Raw genomic sequence first — 12,850 nt, 5'->3', positions numbered from 1 at the left:
CTTAAAGTAAAAATAAAATAATAATTGTTAAAAAAATTAAAATAATAAAATAGTAAAATAAAATAATACACTAATAATTCAGTGAAAATAAAATCTATGTAGATCAGAAACTGATATTAACTTTCCGTTTCTGCTTAAGAAAGATTATATGTACTGATGTAAGTACTAGAAGTATTTTGTTTTGATTTTCCCAATTAAAATTTTTTTTTGTTATAGCAATGTATAAAGGGCTTCCAATATGGCAAGAAACATTATTAATGTACATAACATTGCAATAATCATTTACTTGATTATTGAGAGTGGAAAATTATATTTCCTTTTTGTTTATTAAAAATATTTAATATATTGGTAAACATAGGCTTACTAACATAATTATTGTAGGGGTCATCAATAAATGACGTCATGCTTTTTAAAAATGATTTATACCCACTCCCTACCTACCGTCACTCATCGTCACAAAGCCATACTCCCCCCCCCTAAAATGATGTCACATCTCAGCCTACCCCCCCCCCCCCCACTTTCCCCTCCTAAAATGACGTCACATCTCAGCCTACCCCCCCCCCCCCCCGCTCAAAATCTTATTTCTAATATAGCAACTAAAGATATATTAATGAATTTCAAAACAGTTTTAAAAAAAAAAGAAGTAATGGCAAAAAATTACTTTTAAAAAATGCAATAGTGTAACGTCACACTTCTGACCACCCTCCCTCACATCCGCCTGATTACACATCACAAAATTCCGAACCCCCCCCCCCCCCCCCCATCTCCCACTTAGGAGTATGACGTCATTTATGGACTACCTTTGAAGGCCTAAAATGTTAACTAAAAACGAAATATATATCCTGCATTATTCAAGACATTTTTGACATTGTGATCTGTTTGATTTATTTTATTTTGTTTTCCGACTCATCACAAGCTTGCCGTCATGACATTGTGAATATGCAAAATAACTGGATTTTTTAAAAATACATTAAAATCTTCTATAAACAGTTTGTTTATTATAATGTGTACATTGTTTAAATTATTAATTTAATTTAAAAGGAAATAAAGAGAGTGTTTATTTAAAAATATGAAATTATTTGTTTCGTTTTTAAATCATATTAGATATTTCATTCAGGCATAAAAAATAAGTAATCTTCTTAAACGTAGCGATCCTTTGGACAGATAAGGTAGAGTTCATGTTTCTTGACCTCAGCTTATAAAGGGATTATGTGATCAGTTCTATGCCCGTTCGCTTTTACTTTATATAAACTGAGTTAGGTACCCATCCGAGCTGGGTGGACTCAGGGACGTTCTACTGAAATTGACCCGGATTTGAACTCGAGACCTTTCGGGATAGCAGCCAAGTGCTCTACGGTTTGGGGCCAGGCAGAAAAAGACTTAAGTAATTAAAAACGTCATTGTTTTTTTTATAAATGTCTTTAAATGAATTTTTAATGACTAGTTAACGTTTTTATTCGATTGAATATAAGATATAATTGCACTTAGTAATATGTTAAAATCGAGTAGCGAGATTTGGACAAACAGACAGACAAACGTACATTGTGACCTATGAAAAAGATTTTAAAAAGAAAGTCAAGCAACACAATATCATTTTAAAGTTTAATTGTTTGATTTTTAAGTACAAAATAAACTTAACGAGAAAAGAGCTAGATTTCTAATGCAATACCAAAATGTCCTTATGGTATCACATTATCGCAACACATAGTAGGTCCATATCTCTCACAGTGTATTTTTCCATGCATCACTTTGGTGTGGTGTCCCTCCCCGGAAGCACCTTCGCCCCCCCCCCCCCCCCACCTTCCGAATGAAACATAATTTATATAGAAAATATATACTTTTACCAGTACCCCTCTTCCCCTCCCCCGGAAACTTTAGACTCCCCCTCCCCCCCCCCCCCCCCCCCACCTTCCGAATGAAACATAATTTATATAGAAAATATATACTTTTACCAGTACCCCTCTTCCCCTCCCCCGGAAACTTTAGACTCCCCCTTTCCCCCCCCCCCCCCCCCCCCCCGCCTTCCGAACGTTTCAAGCACCATGCACAGAAAAAAGGTCTGATTAAAGAATTAATCCATTTTGCTTCATTTTGGTAATCTGACTTAAATCCAATCTGAACTGTTCATTTTTATTTATAATAGCACATTTTAAAATTAATTAAAATTACATCTCAGTGGATTTTTCTAAACCCTCAACGTGTTGAATACTCACATTTATTTTTCACAATTTGTCCCATAGTTAGTTCTTGTTTTTAAAGAACCACCGAAATAGCATACTATATCGGATACTATTTTTTTAAAATTAAAAATAAATAAAACAAAATTAGATTTAGGTCTAATAGCTTCGCATTTGAACCTCGCTGAAATAGATCAACGAACAATTGCATCTTTCTCGCAAATGAAGTAGGTTGTATAAGCTTCAGGATTCATCGAGCATGGAATATCCGCCATCTTGATTCCATCTGTCTCCGAATGCCACAAAGCTAAGCAGTTCTTGGCCAGTCCACCGTGAGGCTGGTCAGGCCCCCAGTCAAAGTACGTAACTCGCGTGTTGCTGTGTCCGTTGATCCACTTATTCTCCAGGGATTTGTCATTGGCACCTGTAAGGACGGTGTCTCCTGGTTTGGTCTCCGTGTTTACATAGCTCCGTGGAACGAAGACGAGGCTACATAAGCTTTATAAATTACGAAATGTGTGAAACGATGCTTATTTATTTTGAGCTTCAACTTGACTAGCAATCAGTGTTTCTTTCAGGTATCTCTCCATGTGGCATCATCCTCCACCATCCCCAGAACACATCAACTTCCCCCCTCTCCCTCCCCCCCCCCCCCCCCCCGCGGACGACACTGTTAAATATAGAATGCAGAAAGACAATACAGGCCTCTGATTCAACAGCATACGCCCCATCTCCCTACCGGACAGAGTTTCTTCCAGGCATCTCTTCGGGGGGTCGAAGCCCCCCACTCCGAAAAAATGTTACCGCTCCCCCCGCCCCCCCCGCCCCCCCCCCCCCCCCCCCGAACGAAATGAAATTTATATAATTTATATAGAAAATATATACTTTTAACAGTGTCCGCCCCCCCCCCCCCCCCCCCCCCCCCCCCGAAGAAAGTCTACCGCCCCCCCCCTCCCTAAAATTTCAAGTGCACCCCCGGAGAAAAAAGTCTGGAAGAAACACTGCTACCAGAAATTTCGAGCCTTCAACCCCGGAGTAAAAGTTCTGAAAGAAATCTTGGTAGAAAGGATAGAAAAGTTCTAACCGCAAAAACATTTTAAAATATAATCATTTCTCTTTATATCTCTTCTTTCAGCATGCAGTAACGTTTATGTAGTTTGTTGTTATACTTTTTCGCACAACTCCGATGCTCCCCAATCCCCTCCCCAAGAGATGCCTAAATAAAATTCTGCTAAAACACACAGCATAAAGTCGTTGATCTTGGAGCTTAAACAATATTAACAATGAGTGCCAACTATAACTCCCCTCTGCTATTCAATTCTATCGTCTATACCTGTATCATCATCTACTCCTCACCTGGATGATCAGGTACTTTTCACCTGTAAGATCAAACACCTCTTACCTGTAAGATCAAACAACCCTTGCCTGTAAGATCAAACACCCATTACCTGTATCATCAAGTACCCCTCACCTGTATCATCAGGTACCCCTTACCTGTATCATCAGGTACCCCTCACCTGTATCATCAGGTACCCCTTAACTGTATCATCATGTACATCTCACCTGTATCATCAGGTACCCCTCACCTGTATCATTAGGTACCCCTTACCTGTATCATCAGGTACCCCTTACCTGTATCATCAGGTACCCCTTACCTGTATCATCAGGTACCCCTTACCTGTATCATCAGGTACTCCTCACCTGTATCATCAGGTACCCCTCACCTGTATCATCAGGTACCCCTTAACTGTATCATTAGGTACCCCTTACCTGTATCATCAGGTACCCCTCACCTGTATCATCAGGTACCCCTCACCTGTATCATCAGGTACCCCTCACCTGTATCATCAGGTACCCCTTAACTGTATCATTAGGTTCCCCTCACCTGTATCATCAGGTACCCCTTACCTGTATCATTAGGTACCCCTTACCTGTATCATCAGGTACCCCTCACCTGTATCATCAGGTACCCCTCACCTGTATCATTAGGTACCCCTTACCTGTATCATCAGGTACCCCTTAACTGTATCATTAGGTACCCCTTACCTGTATCATCAGGTACCCCTCACCTGTATCATCAGGTACCCCTCACCTGTATCATCAGGTACCCCTCACCTGTATCATTAGGTACCCCTTACCTGTATCATCAGGTACCCCTTAACTGTATCATTAGGTACCCCTTACCTGTATCATCAGGTACCCCTCACCTGTATCATCAGGTACCCCTCACCTGTATCATCAAGTACCCCTCACCTGTATCATCAAGTACCCCTTACCTGTATCATCAGGTACCCCTCACCTGTATCATCAAGTACCCCTCACCTGTATCATCAGGTACCCCTTACCTGTATCATCAGGTACCCCTTATCTGTATCATCAGGTACCCCTTACCTGTATCATCAGGTACCCCTTACTTGTATCATCAGGTACCCCTCACCTGTATCATCAGGTACCCCTCACCTGTATCATCAGGTACCCCTTAGCTGTATCATCAGGTACCCCTTAACTGTATCATCAGGTACCCCTCACCTGTATTATCAGGTACCCCTCACCTGTATCATCAGGTACCCCTCACCTGTATCATCAGGTACCCCTTACCTGTATCATCAGGTACCCCTTAACTGTATCTTCAGGTACCCCTCACCTGTATCATCAGGTACCCCTTACCTGTAAGATCAAACACCCCTTACCTGTATCATCAGGTACCCCTTACCTGTATCATCAGGTACCCCTTACCTGCATCATCAGACACCCCTCACCTGTATCATCAGGTACCCCTTACCTGTAAGATCAAACACCCCTCACCTGTATCATCAAACACCCCTCAACTGTATCATCAGACACTCCTTACCTGTATCATCAGTACCCCTCACCTGTAAGATCAATCACCCCTCACCTGTATCATCAGGTACCCCTCACCTGTATCATCAAACACCCCCTCACCTGTATCATCAGGTACCCCTCACTTGTATCATCAGGTACCCCTCACCTGTATCATCAGGTACTCCTCAAGACTATTAATCTCCAGAAGATACCCCCCAAGTCCTGATCGACAAACTTCTGCAGCTTTCTCATCACTGGGTGACTGGAACTTGGACATGTAGTAGCTGGTTGGGTATTCAAACAGAATTTAAAAATATAAATAAATTTAAAAAGTGCTTTAACGCTACTTTGTTGATTGCGACGGTTAGCTTTTAATGTACTGGATGGGCTGTTAAAAAAAAAACCCAGATGGTATCACAAGAATTGCGCTGAAGTGGACGCTCAAAGAGACGTGGAGACACTCAACAGAAAAACAACTGACAAGTCTTAAGGCACTGAAAGAAAGTGCCAGAGATCTGCAATGCTGGAAACAGCTTTATGTGGCGGCCCCATGCAGTGTTTCTTCCAGACTTTTTTCGCCGGGGGATGGGGGGGGGGCGAGGGGAACTTCATATTTTCGGGGGTGGGGATCCGGATTAAAACATCCGGGGGGGGGGGGGGGGGGGGGGACGACACTGTTAAAAGTATATATTCTCTATGCAGTGTTTCTTCCAGACTTTTTTCTCCGAGGGGGGGGGGACTTCAAATTTTCGGGGGTGGGGATCCGGACTAAAACGTTGGGGGGGGGGACGACGACACTGTTAAAAGTATATATTCTCTATATGAATTCCATTTCGTTCCTCCCCCCCCCCCCCCCCCGATGAGATGCCTGGAATAAACTCTGGCCCCATGTGACCTAGGCACTGAATGGAAAAGATAATGCTTTAAATAGTTAATATTTCACTTTCATTTACCTCCGATTTAAAAGCAAGTAATAAAATTAACAACACACGCATACATACACATAAATAATAAATATTATTCATTAAAATGGAAAAACTATTTCTTGTCTAGTAAATTATAAAATGTGGTGTGTCCCCCTCCCCCATCCCAGACATGTATTGAAGAGTCAGTTATTACAAAATTCTCAACAAAAACTTTTTCGATGGGCACATTTTGCAACGTTTGGTTTATTAACTCCCGATGATAAATTTAATTTGGGAACAGAAAACACTAACGATGTTTATCTGTAGTCAGTTATTAATACAGCTGGATGTAGCAGGTTTACGTCATTGTGTCACCCCCCCCCCCCCCCACACACACACCCTTGTCGAGATTTGTCAACTTTGCTCTAGAACATCTATTTAACTCTAATGAATCATTTATTTAACTGGAATGATCAATTTTTTTCTGAATATATTTTTCTGTTTTTTGCCTTGGTGTCACCCGGTGCGATATGCACCCCCCCCCTCGCTATTACTCTGAGGGCTGCGTATAAACAAAGCGCTACATACGACGAACTGCCCCCTGAGAAGTGTCCACGCACTGGCTCATGGAAGATGTAAAACAAGAGGGTTAGTTTTTCCTCCGTAAGATTTCGATTGGCTTCCCGCAGTTCCTGGTTCTCAAATATTGCGTTGCTCAGCCTGGGGAAGTATAGTTTAGGGGTGTATAACACACATACACATATGTACACACAGAAACGCAAATACCTTCAAGACCTACTGTATTTGTAAGTTTCTTTTATATACACCAAATGTTTGTGTATATACATATATTCTAGAATACGAAACACACACACACATATATGGTGTGTGTGTGTAAATAAAAACTATTATATACATCTATAATAGTTTTTATTTACACACACACACTCCATAATATATAAATATACGTGTGTGTAAATAAAAACATAACAACATTTAAAACAAAAATGCTAAACAAATTTTGTCTAAAGACACCAGATATCTAGAATCTAAACACAATTACGCTAGAAACGAAATAAAGAACCCATCAAAACACTTCCTCTACACACAAACCCTACAATAAACAAGACCCTGCAATAAACAAGACTCTACATTCTACAATTAACAAGACCTACTCTAGCATCAGCTCCGTCCTTGTCATGTTGTTGTCTACTACGATACTGGTGGGGGTTTTAGCAGAGACCGTCACGACAACCGTGTCCCCGAAGTTGTTGAGGAAGTGGGTGTCGCACATGTAGTCTGTCAGCTCGCCCGTGGAGGGGAAGTTCCACGTGACAGACAGGTACTTAGAGTCGTCGTAGAAGGCACCTGGTGAAGTTGATTAGTTAAAATATTAAGGATCTATTGTTCAAAATTCAATTGCTTAATCGTCTACTCATCTGATATCTTTGCACCAAAATCACCAAATACACTAGCCCAGTCATTATATATCTATTAGGCCCTTCTAAGAGCTCTACACAGGATGTACCAGCAACTGACCTTTGACCTCAGCGCCGTGTATGGCACTGTCCAACCTCGGGGTGTCGGGATGGAAGGCTGTGATGGTTGCCACGTTTTTACTGAAAGGTAAAAGAAACGGTGAAATTATTTTTCGTTTCGTCATGGTACGCTTGACTGATGTTCGACTAAACTCAACCTCAAACTAAACATAATTGTAATGTTTTTGTAAGGTTTTTGTAAGGTTTTTGTAAGGTTTTTGTAAGGTTTTTGTAAGGTTTTTGTAAGGTTTTTGAAGATCAATATACTTTTTTTACATCCTTTAAAAGTTATTTTTTTTAAATTTATGCGCAATCGAATTCTTGTTTCTGAATCATTAGGTAAATGAATAAGTCTTCCTTTGTAACAAACTGAAACTATTTATAAAGAAAGTTCACATTTTTCACTAAAACCCCTCGTTCTAACCGTTGATTCTGTTATTTCGTATCTAGAAAACCTGCCTACACAACTATCTAGAAAACCTGCCCACACCACTATCTAGAAAACCTGCCCACACCACTATCTAGAAAACCTGCCCACACAACTATCTAGAAAACCTGCCCACACAACTATCTAGAAAACCTGCCCACACCACTATCTAGAAAACCTGCCCACACAACTATCTAGAAAACCTGCCCACACAACTATCTAGAAAACCTGCCCACACCACTATCTAGAAAACCTGCCCACACAACTATCTAGAAAACCTGCCCACACCACTATCTAGAAAACCTGCCCACACCACTATCTAGAAAACCTGCCCACACCACTATCTAGAAAACCTGCCCACACCACTATCTAGAAAACCTGCCCACACAACTATCTAGAAAACCTGCCCACACCACTATCTAGAAAACCTGCCCACACCACTATCTAGAAAACCTACCCACACAACTATCTAGAAAACCTACCCACACCACTATCTAGAAAACCTGCCCACACAACTATCTAGAAAACCTGCCCACACAACTATCTAGAAAACCTGCCCACACCACTATCTAGAAAACCTGCCCACACCACTATCTAGAAAACCTGCCCACACCACTATCTAGAAAACCTGCCCACACCACTATCTAGAAAACCTACCCACACCACTATCTAGAAAACCTGCCCACACCACTATCTAGAAAACCTACCCACACCACTATCTAGAAAACCTGCCCACACCACTATCTAGAAAACCTGCCCACACCACTATCTAGAAAACCTACCCACACAACTATCTAGAAAACCTACCCACACCACTATCTAGAAAACCTGCCCACACAACTATCTAGAAAACCTACCCACACAACTATCTAGAAAACCTACCCACACAACTATCTAGAAAACCTGCCCACACCACTATCTAGAAAACCTGCCCACACCACTATCTAGAAAACCTGCCCACACAACTATCTAGAAAACCTACCCACACCACTATCTAGAAAACCTGCCCACACCACTATCTAGAAAACCTGCCCACACCACTATCTAGAAAACCTGCCCACACAACTATCTAGAAAACCTGCCCACACCACTATCTAGAAAACCTGCCCACACCACTATCTAGAAAACCTGCCCACACCACTATCTAGAAAACCTGCCCACACCACTATCTAGAAAACCTGCCCACACAACTATCTAGAAAACCTGCCCACACCACTATCTAGAAAACCTGCCCACACCACTATCTAGAAAACCTGCCCACACCACTATCTAGAAAACCTGCCCACACAACTATCTAGAAAACCTGCCCACACCCACTGTCTAGAAAATCTACCTAAATCCTCTGTCTAGAAAACTTACCCACACCCATTGTCTAGAAAGCCTACCCAAATCCTCTGTCTAGAAAACTTACCCACACCCATTGTCTAGAAAGCCTACCCAAATCCTCTGTTTAGAAAACCCACACCCACTATTTAAAAAAAAACCTACCCACACAAACTCTCTAAAAAAACTACCCATACCAGCTCTCTATAAAACCTACCCTAGTGGTTCAAAACCCGCCCTAACTCTGAATATGTTGATAGAATCATGTATAGACGATCCTCTTTGTACACACCCCTATGGTAAACATGGCCACCTACATGTCACGCTGTGTACACGACCCCTATGATACATCCCCTCTCTGTGTACACGACCCCTATGTTAAACATGGCCACCTACATGTCACGCTGTGTACACGACCCCTATGCTAAACATTACCACCTACATTTCACGCTGTGTACACGCCCCTATGTTAAACATAGCCACCTACATGTCACGCTCTGTACACGACCTCTATGTTAAACATGGCCACCTGCATGTCACGCTGTGTACACGCCCCCTATGTTAAACATGGCCACCTACATGTCACGCTGTGTACACGCCCCCTATGTTAAACATGGCCACCTACATGTCGCGCTGTGTACACGCCCCCTATGTTAAACATGGCCACTTACATGTCACGCTGTGTACACGCCCCTATGTTAAACATGGCCACCTACATGTCGCGCTGTGTACACGCCCCCTATGTTAAACATGGCCACCTACATGTCACGCTGTGTACACGCCCCCTATGTTAAACATGGCCACCTACATGTCACGCTGTGTACACGCCCCCTATGTTAAACATGGCCACTTACATGTCACGCTGTGTACATGACCCCTATGTTAAACATGGCCACCTACATGTCACGCTGTGTACATGACCCCTATGAAACAACATCTCTCTGTGTACACGCCCCCTATGTTAAACATGGCCACCTACATGTCACGCTGTGTACATGACCCCTATGAAACAACATCTCTCTGTGTACACGCCCCCTATGTTAAACATGGCCACCTACATGTCACGCTGTGTACACGCCCCCTATGTTAAACATAGCCACCTACATGTCACGTTCTATACACGACCTCTATGTTAAACATGGCCACCTGCATGTGACGCTGTGTACACGCCCCCTATGTTAAACATGGCCACCTACATGTCACGCTGTGTACACGCCCCCTATGTTAAACATGGCCACCTACATGTCACGCTGTGTACACGCCCCCTATGTTAAACATGGCCACCTACATGTCACGCTGTGTACACGCCCCCTATGTTAAACATGGCCACCTACATGTCACGCTGTGTACACGCCCCCTATGTTAAACATGGCCACCTACATGTCACGCTGTGTGCACGACCCCTATGTTAATCATGGCCACCTACATGTCACGCTCTGTACACGACCCCTATGTTAAACATGGCCACCTACATGTCACGCTGTGTACACGCCCCCTATGCTAAACATGGCCACCTACATGTCACGCTGTGTACACGCCCCCTATGTTAAACATGGCCACCTACATGTCACGCTGTGTACACGACCCCTATGTTAAACATGGCCACCTACATGTCCCGCTGGGGCAGCTGAAGCCTCTTGATCACCATGGAAACAACGCTCTCGGCGTCCGTGCCTTGGGTTAGGGTTAGGTATAGGGTTAGGATCGGATCCAGCCTGCACGTCACCGTCATACCTGTAGCTGCACTGGGCTCCACGCTCAGGTGGATATAATTTCCTGAAACATATTTCATTACTAGCGTTAATTAAATTCAATGCATAATGATATCATTTACGCGAAAAAAAAAATAAAACATTGACAATTTAATGTTATCACAATATGCAAAAAAAAAAAAGAAATACGTAAAATGAAGACTGTATTCTGTTTTTAGCGCAATTTCCATGCTGGAGAATTGCGTTTATTAACTCGTCTTTTCTGGGAATGTGTGTTCGCAGCTTTAAGTCTTATCTCCTCCTCAACGAAGCAATATCGAGGACTAGTTCCAAAAGCAAATTTGTTAAGCAAGTTCCGAGGATGATAGTGGGCCAAAAAAATTCCCGGAATTCCTTCCTGGATTTCACGGAAAAGCCAAAAAAACTCGAAAAAATGCAGTTTTTGGCCCATATCTCGGCAACCAGACTACTTAGTTTTCAAAAATATCTTTTCGTTCGGTCACAAATTTTAAAATTACATAAACACCTACAAACCGATCGTTCTCCTTGCTTGAACGCACCCCAGCATTATACGTCAGAGCTATTTTTAGATAGCATAAGGAAATTACGCTTAAATGTCACTAGACTTTTTAATTAACTTGTTTAACCAGAGGTGTGCATAAAACGAAAAAAGTGCATTCCTTAGAATTAAAAGCCAAAATAACTTGTCTTGTCACCTATTATCCCATTTGTTAATTTTTCACCGAAACCTTCGTCCGTTTTTAATATAACCATACTAATCCACACTTCGGAAGATCTTATAATATAGCCGATACATTGCTCAGGTCACGTAACGCTATGCCAACGAAGTATTTGTTGTAATAAATTAACTAAATAAAGCTGTATTATTTATTTATATTGATTATACACGTCCGAGAAATGTTTTGCGTATCGCTTAGAACTTATCCGCGCGTCCCAGTTTGCAAACCTTGGTATATAGCTCTAAGCTGCTCAGTTGCTCTATAAAGATACAGCAGTATCGTGATATTCGCATAAGGGGTCATCAATTTAAGGCGTCACGCGTTGTTTAAAAACAATTTTACACACCCTTCCTTATGGTAACTTATCGTCACAGCAACCCATACACACCTCTTTACACCGGCACATCTCGGTATACTGTCCCCCACCTTCAAAATCGCTTTTTTTATTTTTTGAAAACAGCGGTTTTTTTTATGTACTGAGCTCGATGAATCTGAGTATATTCCTTAATTTTTTTATCACAATTTATGAAAGAATTTTAAAAAAAAACGCCAAATAATCGCTTAAACTGTTTCTGACATTTCTTTCTAAAATACAACGGCGTGTTATCAGTCTCTGAACCTCCTCTCTCCCCCTCGTCACAAAAGTCTGACCCCTACCCCTTGGAGTGTGACGTCATTTATCGACGAACCCATACTAAATCTATGTTCAAATGGGTGTCCTCTTAATGACTATATCATTATCAACACTTGAAAAAAGAACATTTAAAAAAATTATTAATGTAAATAGGATTCTAATGAATTAGATGTTTGAAAAGTTGGATTTAAAAACAATTAGAGATGAAACAATTCTTACTCAGAGATTGCGGCCGGTTGTAGGGGTGGTAGGGGGTCGTGATGGGGTGGTAGAGGGTCGTGAAGGTATGGGGGTAGGGGGTCGTGAAGGTATGGTAGTAGGGGGTCGTGAAGGTATGGTGGTAGGGTGTCGTGTAGGGGTGGTAGTAGGGGGTCGTGAAGGTATGGTGGTAGGGTGTCGTGTAGGGGTGGTAGTAGGGGGTCGTGAAGGTATGGTGGTAGGGTGTCGTGTAGGGGTGGTAGTAGGGGGTCGTGTAGGGGTGGTAGTAGGGTGTGGTGCTCTGTTGGTAGACCAGCCACGGGTTGCTCGTGGTTCTGTGCAACCAGTCGGGGGTGGTGGTGCTGGTTGTCGT

The 12,850-nt window shown here is 42.2% G+C and overlaps 1 protein-coding gene and 1 long non-coding RNA gene across 2 annotated transcripts; both read right to left on the bottom strand.

Moving 5' to 3' along the window:
- Positions 1-2,371: 2,371 nt before the first annotated feature.
- LOC131930791 (uncharacterized) lies at positions 2,372-7,268 on the bottom strand. Its single transcript, XM_059287415.1, has 4 exons — positions 7,081-7,268; positions 6,494-6,625; positions 5,160-5,284; positions 2,372-2,601 (listed from the first exon to the last, which is right to left on the bottom strand). The coding sequence occupies exons 1-4, from the start codon at positions 7,197-7,199 to the stop codon at positions 2,372-2,374; spliced, it is 606 nt and encodes a 201-aa protein (XP_059143398.1). The 5' UTR covers positions 7,200-7,268.
- Positions 7,269-7,442: 174 nt separating this feature from the next.
- Positions 7,443-12,646, bottom strand: LOC131930875 (uncharacterized). The gene is made up of 3 exons (XR_009384182.1): positions 12,499-12,646; positions 10,804-10,969; positions 7,443-7,524 (listed from the first exon to the last, which is right to left on the bottom strand). It is a non-coding gene; the product is annotated as an uncharacterized LOC131930875 (long non-coding RNA).
- Between the last annotated feature and the right edge of the window lie 204 nt (positions 12,647-12,850).

The sequence above is a fragment of the Physella acuta genome, unplaced genomic scaffold (assembly GCF_028476545.2).
Source record: "Physella acuta isolate Inbredline_101_S28 unplaced genomic scaffold, ASM2847654v3 ptg000101l, whole genome shotgun sequence".
NCBI lineage: Eukaryota > Metazoa > Mollusca > Gastropoda > Physidae > Physella > Physella acuta.
Note: the sequence above shows the minus strand (reverse complement) of the source record. Positions and strands in the feature narration are given on the sequence as shown.

Coding starts and splice junctions, on each gene's coding strand:
- LOC131930791 (XM_059287415.1), bottom strand. CDS start 7,199: ATGTGCGACACCCACTTCCTCAACAACTTCGGGGACACGGTTGTCGTG. Junction 6,626..7,080: donor AGGACGGAGCTGATGCTAGA/GTAGGTCTTGTT, acceptor ATACTTCCCCAG/GCTGAGCAACGCAATATTTG. Junction 2,602..5,159: donor CCTGATGATACAGGTGAGGG/GTACCTGATGAT, acceptor CCGTCCTTACAG/GTGCCAATGACAAATCCCTG.